The 14262-nt window shown below is 44.0% G+C and overlaps 5 protein-coding genes across 6 annotated transcripts in view; 4 read left to right on the forward strand and 1 right to left on the reverse strand.

The window, feature by feature from the left end:
* The first annotated feature begins 362 nt into the window (after positions 1–362).
* LOC144215209 (gasdermin-E-like) lies at positions 363–3311 on the forward strand. Its single transcript, XM_077744043.1, is given in 9 exon segments — positions 363–577; positions 1244–1465; positions 1544–1736; positions 1828–2005; positions 2075–2195; positions 2305–2439; positions 2578–2841; positions 2908–2978; positions 3054–3311. Coding segments are annotated over 8 exon segments (1431 nt in total). The 5' UTR covers positions 363–577; positions 1244–1254.
* Positions 3312–3845: 534 nt separating this feature from the next.
* polr2k (RNA polymerase II, I and III subunit K) lies at positions 3846–4687 on the forward strand. The gene is made up of 4 exons (XM_077743671.1): positions 3846–3983; positions 4165–4233; positions 4386–4478; positions 4559–4687. The coding sequence occupies exons 2-4, from the start codon at positions 4173–4175 to the stop codon at positions 4579–4581; spliced, it is 177 nt and encodes a 58-aa protein (XP_077599797.1). The 5' UTR covers positions 3846–3983; positions 4165–4172; the 3' UTR covers positions 4582–4687.
* A 152-nt stretch (positions 4688–4839) lies between these two features.
* On the forward strand, positions 4840–9782 carry LOC144214929 (sperm-associated antigen 1A-like). Its single transcript, XM_077743670.1, has 9 exons — positions 4840–5258; positions 5330–5429; positions 5504–5656; positions 5773–5921; positions 6075–6216; positions 6275–6401; positions 6471–6600; positions 6669–6781; positions 9252–9782. Exons 1-8 carry the CDS (start codon positions 4883–4885, stop codon positions 6671–6673), a joined length of 1182 nt encoding a protein of 393 aa, XP_077599796.1. The 5' UTR covers positions 4840–4882; the 3' UTR covers positions 6674–6781; positions 9252–9782.
* On the reverse strand, positions 6759–14050 carry LOC144214926 (E3 ubiquitin-protein ligase RNF19A-like). Its single transcript, XM_077743663.1, has 10 exons — positions 13904–14050; positions 10525–11209; positions 9921–10129; positions 9689–9833; positions 9257–9419; positions 9080–9194; positions 8789–8947; positions 8507–8726; positions 8189–8332; positions 6759–8097 (listed from the first exon to the last, which is right to left on the reverse strand). Exons 2-10 carry the CDS (start codon positions 11133–11135, stop codon positions 7659–7661), a joined length of 2205 nt encoding a protein of 734 aa, XP_077599789.1. The 5' UTR covers positions 11136–11209; positions 13904–14050; the 3' UTR covers positions 6759–7658.
* The window catches only part of LOC144214928 (TBC1 domain family member 20), a 31529-nt gene continuing 30838 nt past the window's right edge, over positions 13572–14262 (forward strand). The window contains exon 1 of one of the 2 annotated variants that reach the window (XM_077743669.1): positions 13572–14073. The gene's annotated coding sequence lies outside the window, so the exon portion shown is untranslated. The remainder of the gene's footprint in view (positions 14074–14262) is intronic. The other variant, XM_077743668.1, reaches the window with a different exon arrangement.

The following is a 14262-nucleotide window of genomic DNA, read 5'->3' on the forward strand; positions in this document are numbered from 1 at the left end:
ACATAAGCAACGATCAATTAGTATTAAAACCAGGTGCTTCAATAATGTTAGGCAAATTTAATCACGAAATAAATGAATTTTAACAGATGAGAATGGAGAAAAAAATCATTCAAGCTGAAACATGGCAAAAGAATGTTGTGTATTGAAGCGGCTTTATAAGCCATTTTACTACGAGTACATTGGAAGAGGGTTAGCAAATCAACCCTCCCAGTTGAAATGGATTGGACATCTATTGCTGTCATGTGGACAAATACAACACACACACACACACACACACACACACACACACACACACACACACACACTCACACACACACACACACACACACACACACACACACACACACACACACACACGTTGGTTAATTAAGTGCAGTGGAGTGGGAGGAGGCAAAAGTAAAAAGCAAGACTGGAACTCCCATTGCCATTCTTTTCTTTTTCTCAACCAGCATTTAGCACTTTTATTTAGTCCAAAGTTTTCCAGCAAGACCTCCACTCGTTCTTTTCGGTGACCTTCAACTTGAAGAACTTGACACCACACAGCTTTAACAGCGACGCCACAACTTTATTACAAGAGGTAAGTACTAAGGAATGAATAACTACTACCATACGACTTCTTTAACTCTGAGAATGGTGTGTTTATGCTTTTTTTGTGTTTCTTGTGACAAGAATGTGTTTTCACGGTTAAATCCGAGTCATGAGTTTAGCTGTGTGCTTTTTTTTATTAGCCGTAAGGGTCTCTAAATGACTACCCTGTAAAAATGTAGTTGTTTTATATCATTCTTACCACAATATTCCATTAGTCATAAGACACAGAGCTTCAACTGCTTTGAAATATAAAACTACAACTACTGTGTACATTGTTTTCATCTCTAAATTAATAACCTAGTACATTATTTGCATTTTTGCTTCAAAGACTTAAAAATAAACATACATATACCTCCATAAATATCTCTACTCTATCCAACAACTTATTTTGCCCCACCCCTTTATCTTCTCATCACATGTCATAAGAAATTCCTCCTGTTCATCTTTAACCAATAACGGGCCTTCTAAAGCAATAATAAACTGTACATGTATAACAAAGTATCAAAACTAATCTAATAAGAAACGTTTTAATTGAATATACAACACTATGAGTACTACATAACTTGTTTGCTAGTATATGTCATTGTCACCAGTTTCATATATATATATTTGACCTCCATACACTTTTTGTTTTGTTTTGTTTTTGTTCTCTCAGCGGTTCTGGCCATGTTCTCCAAAGCCACCGCCAACTTTGTCCGTCAGGTGGACCAGGACGGAAGACTGATCCACGTTTCCCGCATGAATGACTCTTCTAAGCTGCTTCCAATGGCTCTGGTGGTCAAACAGAAGCGTATATGGTTCTGGCAGAGGCCCAAATACCAGACGACGGATTTTAATCTTAGTGATCTGTTGCTAGGCGATGACGTCCTAACACCCGGTTAGCCAGTGTTTGTCAATAGCAGCCTTTTAATAATGAGATTCAGATTCTAACCAAAAAAAAAATTGTCTTTTTTAGTTGTGTTCAAGAAAGACTTCCTGAAATACATCGGGATTTTGGGCGATAAGCTGTCCGGGACGCTTGAAGCCGAAGCCGGTTCTGTCGGCATGAAAGTCGAAGGTCAGGGGTCATCAAAACTTCTCTCGGATTTCGGCGAGCTGGTGAAAGAAGAACTGGATGTGAAGAGGTTGCTACAGGACTCGGACAACAGGTGCTGAATTATTTATTGCATAGCACAAAAGACGCTAATGACACATTCAGGAGGATCTTGTTACTTTGTATATTTGTCTACTTTGAAACAGGTTGGTGGACATGCAGCATGTATTGGTTCAGCAGCTGGAGAAGCGATCTGATGTTCTGGCTGTGGTTAAAGAGAGGATCGTCACCACGACTGCCAGCGTTGTCACGGAAACCAAAAAAGAGAAATGTGCATTTTATGGTGTGGTGAACCTGTTGGGCAAACTCGGGGCTAGCATTAAGGTGAGTTTCTTCTACCCTGGAAGAAGATAAAGATGATTTTCTGAGCTTTGGTTCCTCGTGATGTTCCAGATGTGTATCAAAGAGAGCAACGACATTGAGGCGGACAGTGATGTTTCTTTGGAGATACCATCTGGTGTGGTCATTGCGTATAGTATTCTGGAACTGGATATAAAAAAAGAGGGGCACTATAGTAAGTAGAAGACCCATTTGTTTTGTCACTTCCTCATAAATTCAGGCAGTTCCAGGGAACTTTCTTCTTCATTTTTCTGGATTTCCATGACATATGCGTGTCATTGCAGAACTATGCCTTCAACCTGGAAAAATTGGCGGTTTTGAGAATGACATGCGGGGGGCTTGGTCTGAAGAGTCCTTGATGTTCGTGGACGGAAGATGTTTTGATGAGAAAATTGTAGAAGAACACATTGAGCAGGATGGTTGTTGTCCACTTATTTCTTTAAGTAGATTTAAATCCTTAAAAACATATGTTCCTCTATCTACATGCTACTTGAGAATAAGTAGCCTTACAATAGGAAAGTAACATACTAAGAAATTTAAACCACATCTGTTCTTAGGATCTCACATGGATGACCTCACTCCCCTCACCGCTCTTCCCCAAACAACTTGTTGGGCCTTGTTCTGCAAACTTCAAGAGATTCTGAGCGACAGAGCTACTCTCTTGTATCTGCAACATGTCGTGAGTGACTATTCAGTTGCGTGGCGACCATTCCAAGTCTAACTATGTTTAAATCACGGTTAGCTTGAGGAAGTTTGTGTCAACCAAAACTCTGACAATGCCTCCATCAATGCAGTTCATCTCTTGGTCAGTGCTTTGGAAGGTAAGACCCAAAACTGCATTTTTAAGAACATTTCCAACAAATATTTGAGTGTTTTCTTCTCCGCAGAGCTTCCAGATGAAACTTTGAGTCTCATCTGTGACAGTCAGCCTAAGTTCTTCCAAGCCTTCAGCGCCATGGTTGGTCCAAGTCCGTTTTGAAAACTGTTTATCTTTATTTTTAAAGGTCTGAAATGACTGTACTGCTGTCTTCAGATGGGCTTGTTGAAGGAGAGTGGTGATCCTCTCTCCATGCAGTTTCTACCTACGCTTTTGTGGGAAAAAGAAGCTTTCCAGCAGGTAGAGAAGCTCCTCGGCTCCATCGGAGTGACGTTGCGGGTCGACGGGGACCGGCTTTGGGTGGATATGGTGGAAAACAGTGGCGTACGCGTGTTAGTACTTCGCCTCAGTATTTCTGGATTGTCTCTGCTGTGTAGTGGGCAAAACCAGGATTAATTTTCATGTATGATTTAGGCTATATTATATTTCCACAAAAGGTTACTGTATTATATTATTGTGGTAAAATTCTGAAAGCGGTGCACTAGTGAAAATATTTTGCATGTATTTTTTTATCATTCCTTTATTTACTATATCATACTTAGTATTAAAAAACGAGTTATGCATGTTAAATTGCACAGTTTACCAAATTAAGCTAAGATTATTAGTATTTGATGCCATAGCAGTGTTTTACTTTTATGCAAATATTTATTGGTGATGCTGAATGTCATGTAATTATTTAAAATGCAACTTGGTATGATAGTTTTGAGAGTTGAGATTTGTTTATATTTTATACATTCACCATAAGACCACTATTAAGCTTCCTTTTCTTTGCACTTATAAATTTCTTGTTTGTTGAGTTGGATGTTTCCATCTCATGCAACATTTGAATGTATCAAATTTGTTTCCAAACATGTTTAACAATTTATAGAGAAAATGTATTTTTACTTGCAATAAATATGTGGTTGTTATTGTCCTGATGAACCTAATGTCAATGTTGAGTGGTTAAATAAAGTTTTTAAAACACAGCCAACGTCATCTATCTTTATGACCAATCACGAGCCTCTTTACTCACCGTCGTGCGTTACACTACGCATGCCCGTAAGAAGCGCTTCCTCAGATAAAAGCATCAAACAACAAACCTCGCCGGTAGTGTAACATTTGTATTATTTATATTTTAATTTCCAGCATATTGTGCTTTAATGTATACTTCAGTCACATTAACTTACGCAATACTTTATACGACATTGTTTCTAGTGCTACAAGTGCCATGCTGTTTTCAGGTTTAGCATGTCGTTGATGCTAATCTGCTAATGTCTACATTCTTTAGAGCACATAATGGACACCCCGCAAGATGTGCAGCCACCCCGGCAGCAGCCTATGTTTTATATATGTGGAGGTAAGTTTATAGTTAAAATTAACTCTCTTATATCACACTCGGTATTTTGAATAAATTTACAGTACTCCCGTCAATCGTTAGGTCTTGAGCGTTGACAGTCAATACATTCACTTCGTTAATTTTAATGCTAAATGATTTTATTGTGTTCTAAGAGTGTCACACAGAAAACGAAATCAAGGCTCGTGATCCGATCCGATGCCGAGACTGTGGCTACAGGATCATGTACAAGAAGAGGACAAATAGATGTATCCTTTCTGTGTTGTTACAAAAAGAAATATGTCATTATGAATAACATTAACTGCTTTCCTTGACTGTTGGTTCCCAGTGGTTGTGTTTGACGCTCGCTAAAGTGGGGCTCTTTTGTTTTCTTATTGTTTTTCGCCCCTGTTTCTTAATGTGTGAATAAATCTGGACGATTGGTCTTCATTAATAACCATTTTTTTCCCCTGGAAAATATCTCACGGTTTGCCTTTTATGGGTCACAATTACACAAATAATACAATCCACTAATACTTTGCTTTTGGCTAATTTAATTTTTAAAATATTTATTAAAAATAATACTCTTAATCCACCCCAGCATCTTTTACAACGCCACCGAGAGGAGAGGCATCGCACTGCATAGTACTTCCTTGGCCCCGCCTCCTAGCCAATGACGCGTCCCGGTGGGTGTATCCTGACGGAAACCCCCCTTCCAGATGGAGCTACTGCAGCTTTGAGTGCTGAGCAAGCGGACCCACTGCAGAGGCGGTGCGGCATGGGCAACACGCAGGAGAAACCCCCCGGCGCCGGCCGAGGGGGCGTATCCGGCCCAGACCGCGCCAAAAGGGTGGCCAACGGGAATGTCGAGGCGATCCCCGAGTCGTGCCGCCCCTCCGTGGACCAGAGTTATCTGGATGCCCCGGCTGGGGGTCTCCCGCCCCACCTGGCTCGCATGAAGAATGAGGGCAACCACCTTTTCAAACACGGACAGTTTGGCGACGCTTTGGACAAGTACAGCCAGACCATTGACGGTTGCACTCAAGCGGGTAAGTTCGCATCAAAAAATAAACCCTGTTGACCTACAGATTGGATGTCAATTGTGACGTTTACATTGCAGGTAGCGGCGACCCCGAAGACTTGAGCATCCTCTACTCCAACCGTGCCGCTTGCCACTTAAAGGTCGGGAATAGTCCCGAATGCATTGAAGACTGTACCAAGTAAGCGTGTTTACAGGGGGTGGGATTTGAGGATTTTGGTGACCCACAAGGAAGCTTCTGTGTGATCCTCTTAGGGCTCTGGAGCTGCAGCCGTTCTCCCTGAAGGCGCTTCTGCGCAGAGCGGCGGCCTACGAGTCGCTAGAGCGGTACCGCAAAGCCTACGTGGATTACAAAACCGTCCTGCAAATTGACGTCGAAGTGCGAGCGGCCAATGACAGCGTGCACAGGTCAAGTTCAAATATTCGTAGTATTAATCTTCTGTTTTAAAGGCTACAAGTCACCATAATAATCCCCAGATGTAAGAATATTGTTAAATTGATGTTCAATGTATCCCTCCCTCCAGGATCACGAAATTGCTCATTGAGCAGGACGGGGCAGAGTGGCGTCAAAAACTTCCGGAAATTCCCACCGTGCCGCTATCCGTCCAGCAGGCGCATCAGGGGAACCCGGCCAGCATCCAGCGGGCCCAAGAACGGGCGTCACGAGACCAAGGTCCGTCCTGACTTTTTCTACATCAATAATGCAGACATTGTTGTTGTCATGGAACAAAGCGGGTTGGGTTTCTTCGTCGTGATCATGTTTCAGTGCCGTTGACGGGGATGGACGTCCGATTGTAAGTCGACTTTTCATCCATTTTTTTTTCAGCCAGGCGGAACGAGTCCCGCTTCAACACCTTAAAACTGCAAGGCAACGAACTGGTGAAAAAGGGTCACTTTGAAGACGCCCTGGTCCACTATGACCAATGCCTGTCCTTAAAACCAGAGGAATGCTCTCTCTACACAAACAGGTAGCGACAGTAACAACTCAAAACAGCCAAATTTGAATAAAGACGCTCCTTTGGGCAGAGCTGTCTGCTTGCTTAAGCTCGAGCGCTTCCAGGAGGCCAAGCAGGACTGCGACTCGGCTCTCCATTTGGACCCCCATAACAAGAAAGCCTTCTATAGACGGGCACTGGCCCACAAGGGTCTACAGGTGACGCCACTATATTATATCAAAATATAAACTTTTTTAGGGCATTCACTTGATCTCCTCGCCATTCAGGACTACCTGGCGGCTAGTGGCGACCTACAGGAGGTCCTTCAGTTGGACCCAAATGTCAGGGAGGCCGAGGAAGAGCTACTGGAGGTGACCTCACTTCTGAGACGGAGCCTTATGGATGACCTCTGCTTAGGTAACTTCATTTTAATCATAACTCTCCCTTTTGAGATAAAAAAATGCTTGTTTGTTTTTGTTCTGCAGGTTGACCCTCAGAATGTTCCACTTAACCCGTTAACAGGGATCATGCTAGCAGCTAGCATCATTTTTTTTGGTCAATGACACTGCACAAAATCAACATGCTGCATGTATTTGAGGTAAATATCAAAAAGTTACATCCATTGATAAGAATTGATTTGAGCATTTCTTTATTTGGATGCACATTACAAAGCTTACAATTAGTAAATATAACGCCCCCCACCCCCCATACTGTAAATAAATCAGTATAATTGTCATGAAAACAAACCACTTCTCTTCTGTTGACATTCGGGAATTTGAACATGATTTGATGATAATTAAAAATTGGAAAACTTGGCAAAGTTTCCCTAAAAAGGCACTGAGGGGGAAAAGGAAGTGATTTTTGCACCCATCATGGAAAAAATGGGTGGAAATCAAATGATAAAATGGGAATTATTCAAGGGAGAAATAAACAAAGTATTTCCTCCCATTGAACAATCTCATTTCTTAACTAAAATTCACAACTTTGGTGAAATGAGAAGCAATTAAATGCCCTTTATTTTTTTTACAAAATGAACAATTTTTTTTGCATAGCTTCCTTTGTAAGATTTGTCCAAACGGAAAATATGTTGTCAAATGACATGTAGAAAAAAATTCAGACCCAACTGTGTGGGTTGCGACATAAAAAACTTCAACTTTCCCAAAATGGAAAATAAGCCAGAAAAGCATTACTGCATATGTAATAAAAATGAAAGTGTTAAAAAGAAAAACACATTGACTTAAAACTGCTACCGAATGGTCCCTCTTTGTAAGAACGAGTGGCACAGTGGTGGATATTTGTAAATCTTTTTTTCCCCCATCTTTTCAAATCAACCGCCATGTTGGAAATAACGTTCTTGCGTACATTCAAGTTGACCTTCGCGTTCCCCACAATTCCTCATCTCAACGCCGACCTTCTGCTTCCCGTTTTTTTCCTTCAAATTTGACTTAAGACACGATTTGTGAGTTTTTTTCCCCTCAAACGTCAGTGGCGACACATCCGCGGGCGTCGGCGGGGTCTTCGGCGATATACAGAACCTCGTCGGGCGACGCCGCCAGTCGTCGGAAGGCCTCCGTTTCGCCGAGCTCGGCCGACAATCGGCTGCCTTGCGAGCCGGCCACCGACGGCAAACTCCCGCTCAGCGACGGCGAGTCCAACTCGGACGAGACGGTACTTCGGCGTTCTGCGTCTCCGTCGGCGTGGTTGACTTTAGACTCGGCTTTGCCTCCTCCGCGTTTCCACATCTTCCCTTTACTTTTCGTGCTCCCCGCGGATGAGGCGTCATGGTCCTTGGAGGGGGCGGCGACGACGGTGGGGGCGCTGCAGCCGGCTTCGTCCAGACTGCTGCTGGCGCTGCAGTGTCGCACTTTGTCCTCTTTAGACTCCACGTCCACTTGCACTTCCAGGCTGTTGTCTCTGCGCAGAATGTAAATGTGCATTGTGGTTGTTAGCTATTATTGTAATTCCAATATCAACCACTAGGTAGAAGCACTTATATGCCACTGACCTTTCTAAAGGCATGTAGGCACTGAGTATGGAGCCTGCCATGGCTTTGGTGCTGGCATTGTCGCTCATGGTTCCCAAGCTGACGGTTGCAGACTCCCCGCTCAGACTACAGCGCTCCTTCTGGACGTCGGCTTGAACCTCCATCCTGAAAAATAACCCGGAACATTTAGCACGACATAATAATATTGCATTCAAATGCTGCCAATATTGATTATTTCTTAATACATTCCTTTTGACTTGACTTTGTACTTTACACTATTTACTTTAATGATGAGTATGTTAATACTTTAGTCCTTTTTTTCCCCACCCCTGGGCTAACCTGTTGTAGCAGCTCCCCGACAAACTGCCAGTGATGCTAGCGCCGGCGAGGGCGGTGGTGCTGGCGTCGTCGCTCATGTTGTCGCGTTGGGCCGAGCCCACGCCGCATCGCTCCATGTGGGTGCCGCTCACGCTGAGGCTCAGGCCGGTCAGACCGCCCACGCTGGCGCCGTCTCCCAAGCTGGCGTTGTTCAGCCTGGTCTCGGCCACTGACGTCGTGTCTGGTGGAGGCGAGCCGCTTTGTTATTTTACTGCGGATTGCACGGCATGTCGGCGGACTCACCTGTCGCCGCGGCGCCGGCGCCCATGTTATCGTTCTCGTCGTCGAACTCGATGCGGACTCCTTTGCCGTTGCCGGTGGACACGCCGCAACCGCCGCTCCGGCACAGCGAGATGGGCACGACGCCGTAGACGTATGCTAGCATGATGGGCACTCCAATTCCTCGAATAAAAAAAAAAAAAAAGATATATATATATATCCCTGTCATAAACTGTTACAGAGTGAACCCCTACATCAGATAATTCAACTATCCAAATTTGGCAAATGTAATATCCTATCAAGTTTGATTCTTACCAACAGTCACAGCTGCAACCGCCGGCGACACGAGGACGGACAACGTCACGCCGCCCGCGATCACCAAATTCCTCTTGTGCTTTGACACGTCTTTGCCCTCATAGCGATTGTGAATCTACCCAAAAAAACAACAACATTTAATCCACTTTCTTTTTTTTCCCCCTCCTTCAAGCTTACCTTCCTTCCCACATAAACGGGGATCCCGATGATCATGGCGGGGAAGGCGATACCCGCAATGAGGGCAATGCCCACAGGAGCGCCCACTAAAGTCCCCAGCTGCCAGAGGATCTTCTTTTTGCGGCTCCATGGCTTCTTGCCCCAGAAGGTACAACCGGATGGACTTTGGGACACACACACACACAAAATGGTTCAAATAACCCTATTTAAAAAGTTTCAATGACAACAAAGCATATTTTTGGACACAAATGACACAAACTACAAATTTTTTGCGATGTCACAACCAGAATTGCCTAGAAAAAGTGGTTTAAGAATGTTTTTTAAAAAAATACTGCAAAATTTGAGAGCCAAATCAATTTTCTACATGTAAAATGATATTAGTACATTTGTTTAAGTTTTTTCCCCCCAAATGTCCACTTCATAATATCTCACCTTAGATAGTGCAGGTCCGAAATCTCCTTCATGCAAAGCCAGCAAAACTCGCATCCACACACAGCGCACGTCATGTGATTACAGCTACCGTCGTTCATTTTAATGATACAGGCGGCGCAGCGAGGGCACGGCTTGATGTCGTCGCCTAGGAGACACGCAGATATACTCCGTTAAAAACGTGCATTTTTAGGGTTAGGTCATCCGCGGCAGTGTTTTTTTTTTTTTTATTTACCGACGGCGCCGCTCTCCTGGCTGTAACTCAGCGACGAGGAGCGGAAACTGCGTAGGCGGAAGTGCTGAGCCCTCTGTTGGCGTGCCGTGTCGCACGTCTGGTTGGGGTGCCACAGCTGCTTGCAGTGGTAGCAAAACTCGGTGCCGCAGCCCTCGCGCCCGCATGTAATCTTGGGGCAGCTGGCGCAGCCAAACGCGATGACGGCATAACTGTGGGAAAACAAATGGGGTAGAAATTAGGTGAAGTAACCATTTCAATTTACCAAACCAGTCAAATTGATGTGATGATAAATCTCTTTTCTCCCTGTTTACAACAAAGTTGAACATACTTTGACAAGTCTCAAATGTCCCCATCTTGGTAGTTACATGTAGCAGGTTAGTGCCAAATATGGTAAACATGGAGACGCCTTGGTTTGCCAGCACATAAAATGCATAAAGCCTCTATGTGAAATGTCAACACAGCATCTGTGTGTGTCTCTAAGGGAAATATTCTTTCCAAAATATTCTTCCCCATAGTTAAACTCTACTCATAAATTGGACGTCTATTGCTGTCAATTCATTTAAAAGCAGTTTTTATTTTATTTTTTTTTTAATTCATATCTTACCCGCAGTCCGGCGCCGGACACCAACGACAATCGGGCTCGGCCACGAGCCACCTACGTAGCATGAACTCCTCGTACTTCTCCATTAGGGCGCGGTCGTCCAGAATCATGGCGATGTCGTGCGGGTTGAAGCGTTCCGAGCACTCTGGGCAGCAGATGTTGACACGCGACTCCGAGATCTCGATGCGCAGGTACTGCCGTAAGCAGTCGGCGCACGAGCGGTGGTGGCACGTCATGATGTCGGGGAAACGTTCGCGTGTGTGGCGAAGTAGGCACAGCGGGCATTCCAGCAGTTCTGAGCCCGATGCTGTAGTGGGGGTGGCCGTGGTAGTGGTGGTGGTGGTTGTCGTCGCCGCCGGGACGGAGCGCGTGGAGACCCTGTCGACCTCTGGTGGGACGCCATCCGCACTGGGGGTAGACGGCTCCGCCGCGGATTTAGACTTGCGTTTGGCGTCGCGTTCGGACCGCCGTCGCCGGCCGAAGAGCGCCTGTAGCGAGAGGCGGCGCTTCTTGGGGGTCTTCCTGACGGAGGGTAGGCTAACGGAGGAGGCGGCAGAGTTGAGCTCGCGTTCCGAGCCGGTGCTCCCGTGATACTGTTGCCGCGGGTTACTCATTGCGACCTCATGGGATGGGAGGGGTCTCGGGCTAGGTTAAGTCAAGGGCATGATGGGCTTTGCGTTGGAATGACCTGAGAAACAAATAATCAAATGATCACAAAATAGGAGCGAATCCGCATTGTGTTCCTAACCTATTCTTCCCCAAACCTGATTCTGTCGCAAACAGGGGACGGAAAAAAACTGCGTTTCAGCAGAATACTATCCAACCCTAGACACAACACCCCTGGAAAAGCCTGCTGAGAGGGGGACTTTCCATCTGAATGTGAACTCTGACTCAACGTGCGTTTCCACATGCTTTTAGTCAACTTTTGTGCTTTTGTGCATTATCAGTGCGCAAACACACTGTGGGCCCACGTCCCAGTTCCAAAGAGCAGACCCCCGGGGGGGGCAGGAAGCCCACCGCCAAGGCACGAATGTCCCCCTCCCTCCCTACCAATGGCCGCTATATGCGTCAGTCGACGATTAGTCACGTCTACCGCGGTGGAAATGGTTTCGCCCGGCGTAAAGTCGCTAATTACGGAATGCTTTGGCCGGGCAACGTGGGAAAAAGACAAACAAAAGCCGGCGGGGCAACATTTTAACAAGCCGTAATGGAACAATCTCGCTCGGCGCTTTGCTGAAGTCATTCGTTGTTGTTCATGGTGATAGCTTAGTAAAAGGTCACTTTATTATTTAAACTAGGTGTTCATTGGCCCCTCCCATTCAAAATAAAGTGGCGTATTGTTATCAACCCCAATGGGTTTTTAACATTTTTATTTCAAAGTATTGTAAAAAAAACTCGACACAGGCTATTATGTGAAAAATCTCAATGCTTCCTGGTGTCGGTATCCAAAACAAACAGAGGCGCGCTAACGCAAATATCACTCGTGACTGTACTTTAACAACTTTTACGTTTCCCTCTCAGCGTTATTTACACGCAAACAAGTAAAATAAGGACACTGTCAAAGTTCGGGTTGAAATCCTTTAAATGGTGCTTCGTCTCAATCGAAACCTCAACGGGAATGATGTCATTTCCGGTCATTTTGCGACGTGGGCTTCAAAGTCGCCCCCGCACAATGACAATCTGGGAATGGGGAGATTGAGAGTGGACGCCGGCGTCCGGTGACATTCCAGTCAAAGGGCAGACTTCCTGAGTGCGACAATGCGACGTTTGCCGTTAGCTAGTCGACCGCTTTTAGTGACGCTTTTAGACCAGAACCCCGTCTTTCGCTATTGTTAGCCAGCGCGACACTATTTGGAGCTCGTGGCTCGGTTAAAATATGACACGCTATACTTGACGGTAATTGACGTTCAAATTATTGAAACTAGGAGATAGGACAGGATTCATTTGGGGTTTTTACTTAAAAAAAACTTCCTTTTAGGGTTTTACAGTTGTTTATACTGGGATTTTATGCGTGATCACATGACTTCTTTTGATTTCAAGTAGCTTGGTTGGCTCGAGCAAGAATGCGCTCGTAAAAAGACGCTCCGCCGGGAAAAAGGTCAACAGAGTAGCCGTAAACCCGACAAAAAACTTTTCCCAATTATTACGAATATCCGCTGAGAAAAAAAAGCCGACCTCATTACTTCTTTTGCAAAGACGCAATTTCAGTCGAGTCATTTATAAACGTAAGCAATAAAAAAGGGCCACAGTACAATCAGGACTGTGCCCAGCAATTGATGTCTTATCATTGGTAGGAAAAACACAGCTGATAGCCCACCATAAAATTAGCACCAATTTGTTGAAGGCCTACATTTGTAATTTGACCCAAAAAAAGTTATTGTTTTGTATTTATGATCAAGTTTTTTTTCCTTTATTTATTCCTGACGTTTATTAGTAATCAAATATGGTATGGTACATCTTGCAAAAAGTATTTTGTAAACTGCTATAGTAATAAATCTGTCGTAAACAAGGAAGTATAATTCAATAGAAAACTGACTCTGTAAATCACGTGACGTTAACTGATAATTAAAAACATGGTAGGAAAACAAAACTCATGATTTTTAAAAAGGGAGGTTAAGTAAATAAAACAAATGGTAGAAATGACGTCATTTGTCCTGGATAGCCTAAGATAAGTGAAAAGGAAAAGTTTATATTACTTTTTTTTGCATGTAATGAATTTCACAAGGCATGAATAGCACGAGTTTAACGATGACAAAACGTCTTATTCGGTTAGTTAATGAGTGTACAATGATGACGCACGATGATAAGCTTGTACAAATAGAACTAAATCATTAATCCAGTCCAAATAAAACCAATTTTGGTGGTTGGATTGTATTTCTATCCTGGTCTGATTATGATTTTTAAGCAATTTTTACATGATGACACTAAACTTGCGCGTTATGACGAAGATCAACGCATAAAATGTCACGTACGGGAGATCAGTGACGCTTTAAAGATGACGACTGCTGACTCCAAACTAAAATCGTCCCTGGGGATGTTTTCCAAAAATTTAATCTTTGTAAATATTGTATTGTTTTGCGCCGCCTAGCCTCACAGTTAGCTCTTTTGTCGCTTCATCGCTAGCATTTAACTTTAAAAATCGACCAAAGATGAGTTTCCTTTGACATACATTATAATAATAATAATTTTAATCTACATAGGGATTTAAAAAAACTGCCATCGGGAGTGATTTAATCGTGTAAAACCTTAAAAGTGGAGAACTGTTTACATGCTAAACGACTAGCTTTGCCGTCGCCTTCCAAACAAGGAGGAAGTTGGAGCTTTTATGCCGATTAAACAATACAAAACAAGAGGCGATCTTTGATTTTTCGGTCGAACTCACCGTCGAGAGTGTCGGATGAAATGTTGAACACAGAGCTGACAATGCACCGCCTTGTTCCAATGGATTATTGGGGAGGAAAAAAGTTGAGGTTTGCTGTGGACAACCGAGGTAGGGGACGTCCCCTGGGTGTGGAAGTCCTTCATCAAGTCACGCAAATGGGATCCTAAAAAGTACATGCTTCCGGTAGCTTTTTCACAATAAGATGTCCCCATTCAACACGCTAAAACGCCTTTAAATTACCTTCAGTTCAAATAGAATGTATGTGCGCTCTATATTCAAAGGGTGAAAAGAGCCTACATTATTGGACATGTCTCATCGTCAATGGTAGCCAATTAGTTGAACAGTTTTAAAGGAAAATT

The sequence above is a fragment of the Stigmatopora nigra genome, chromosome 21 (genome assembly GCF_051989575.1).
Source record: "Stigmatopora nigra isolate UIUO_SnigA chromosome 21, RoL_Snig_1.1, whole genome shotgun sequence".
Classification (NCBI taxonomy): domain Eukaryota; kingdom Metazoa; phylum Chordata; class Actinopteri; order Syngnathiformes; family Syngnathidae; genus Stigmatopora; species Stigmatopora nigra.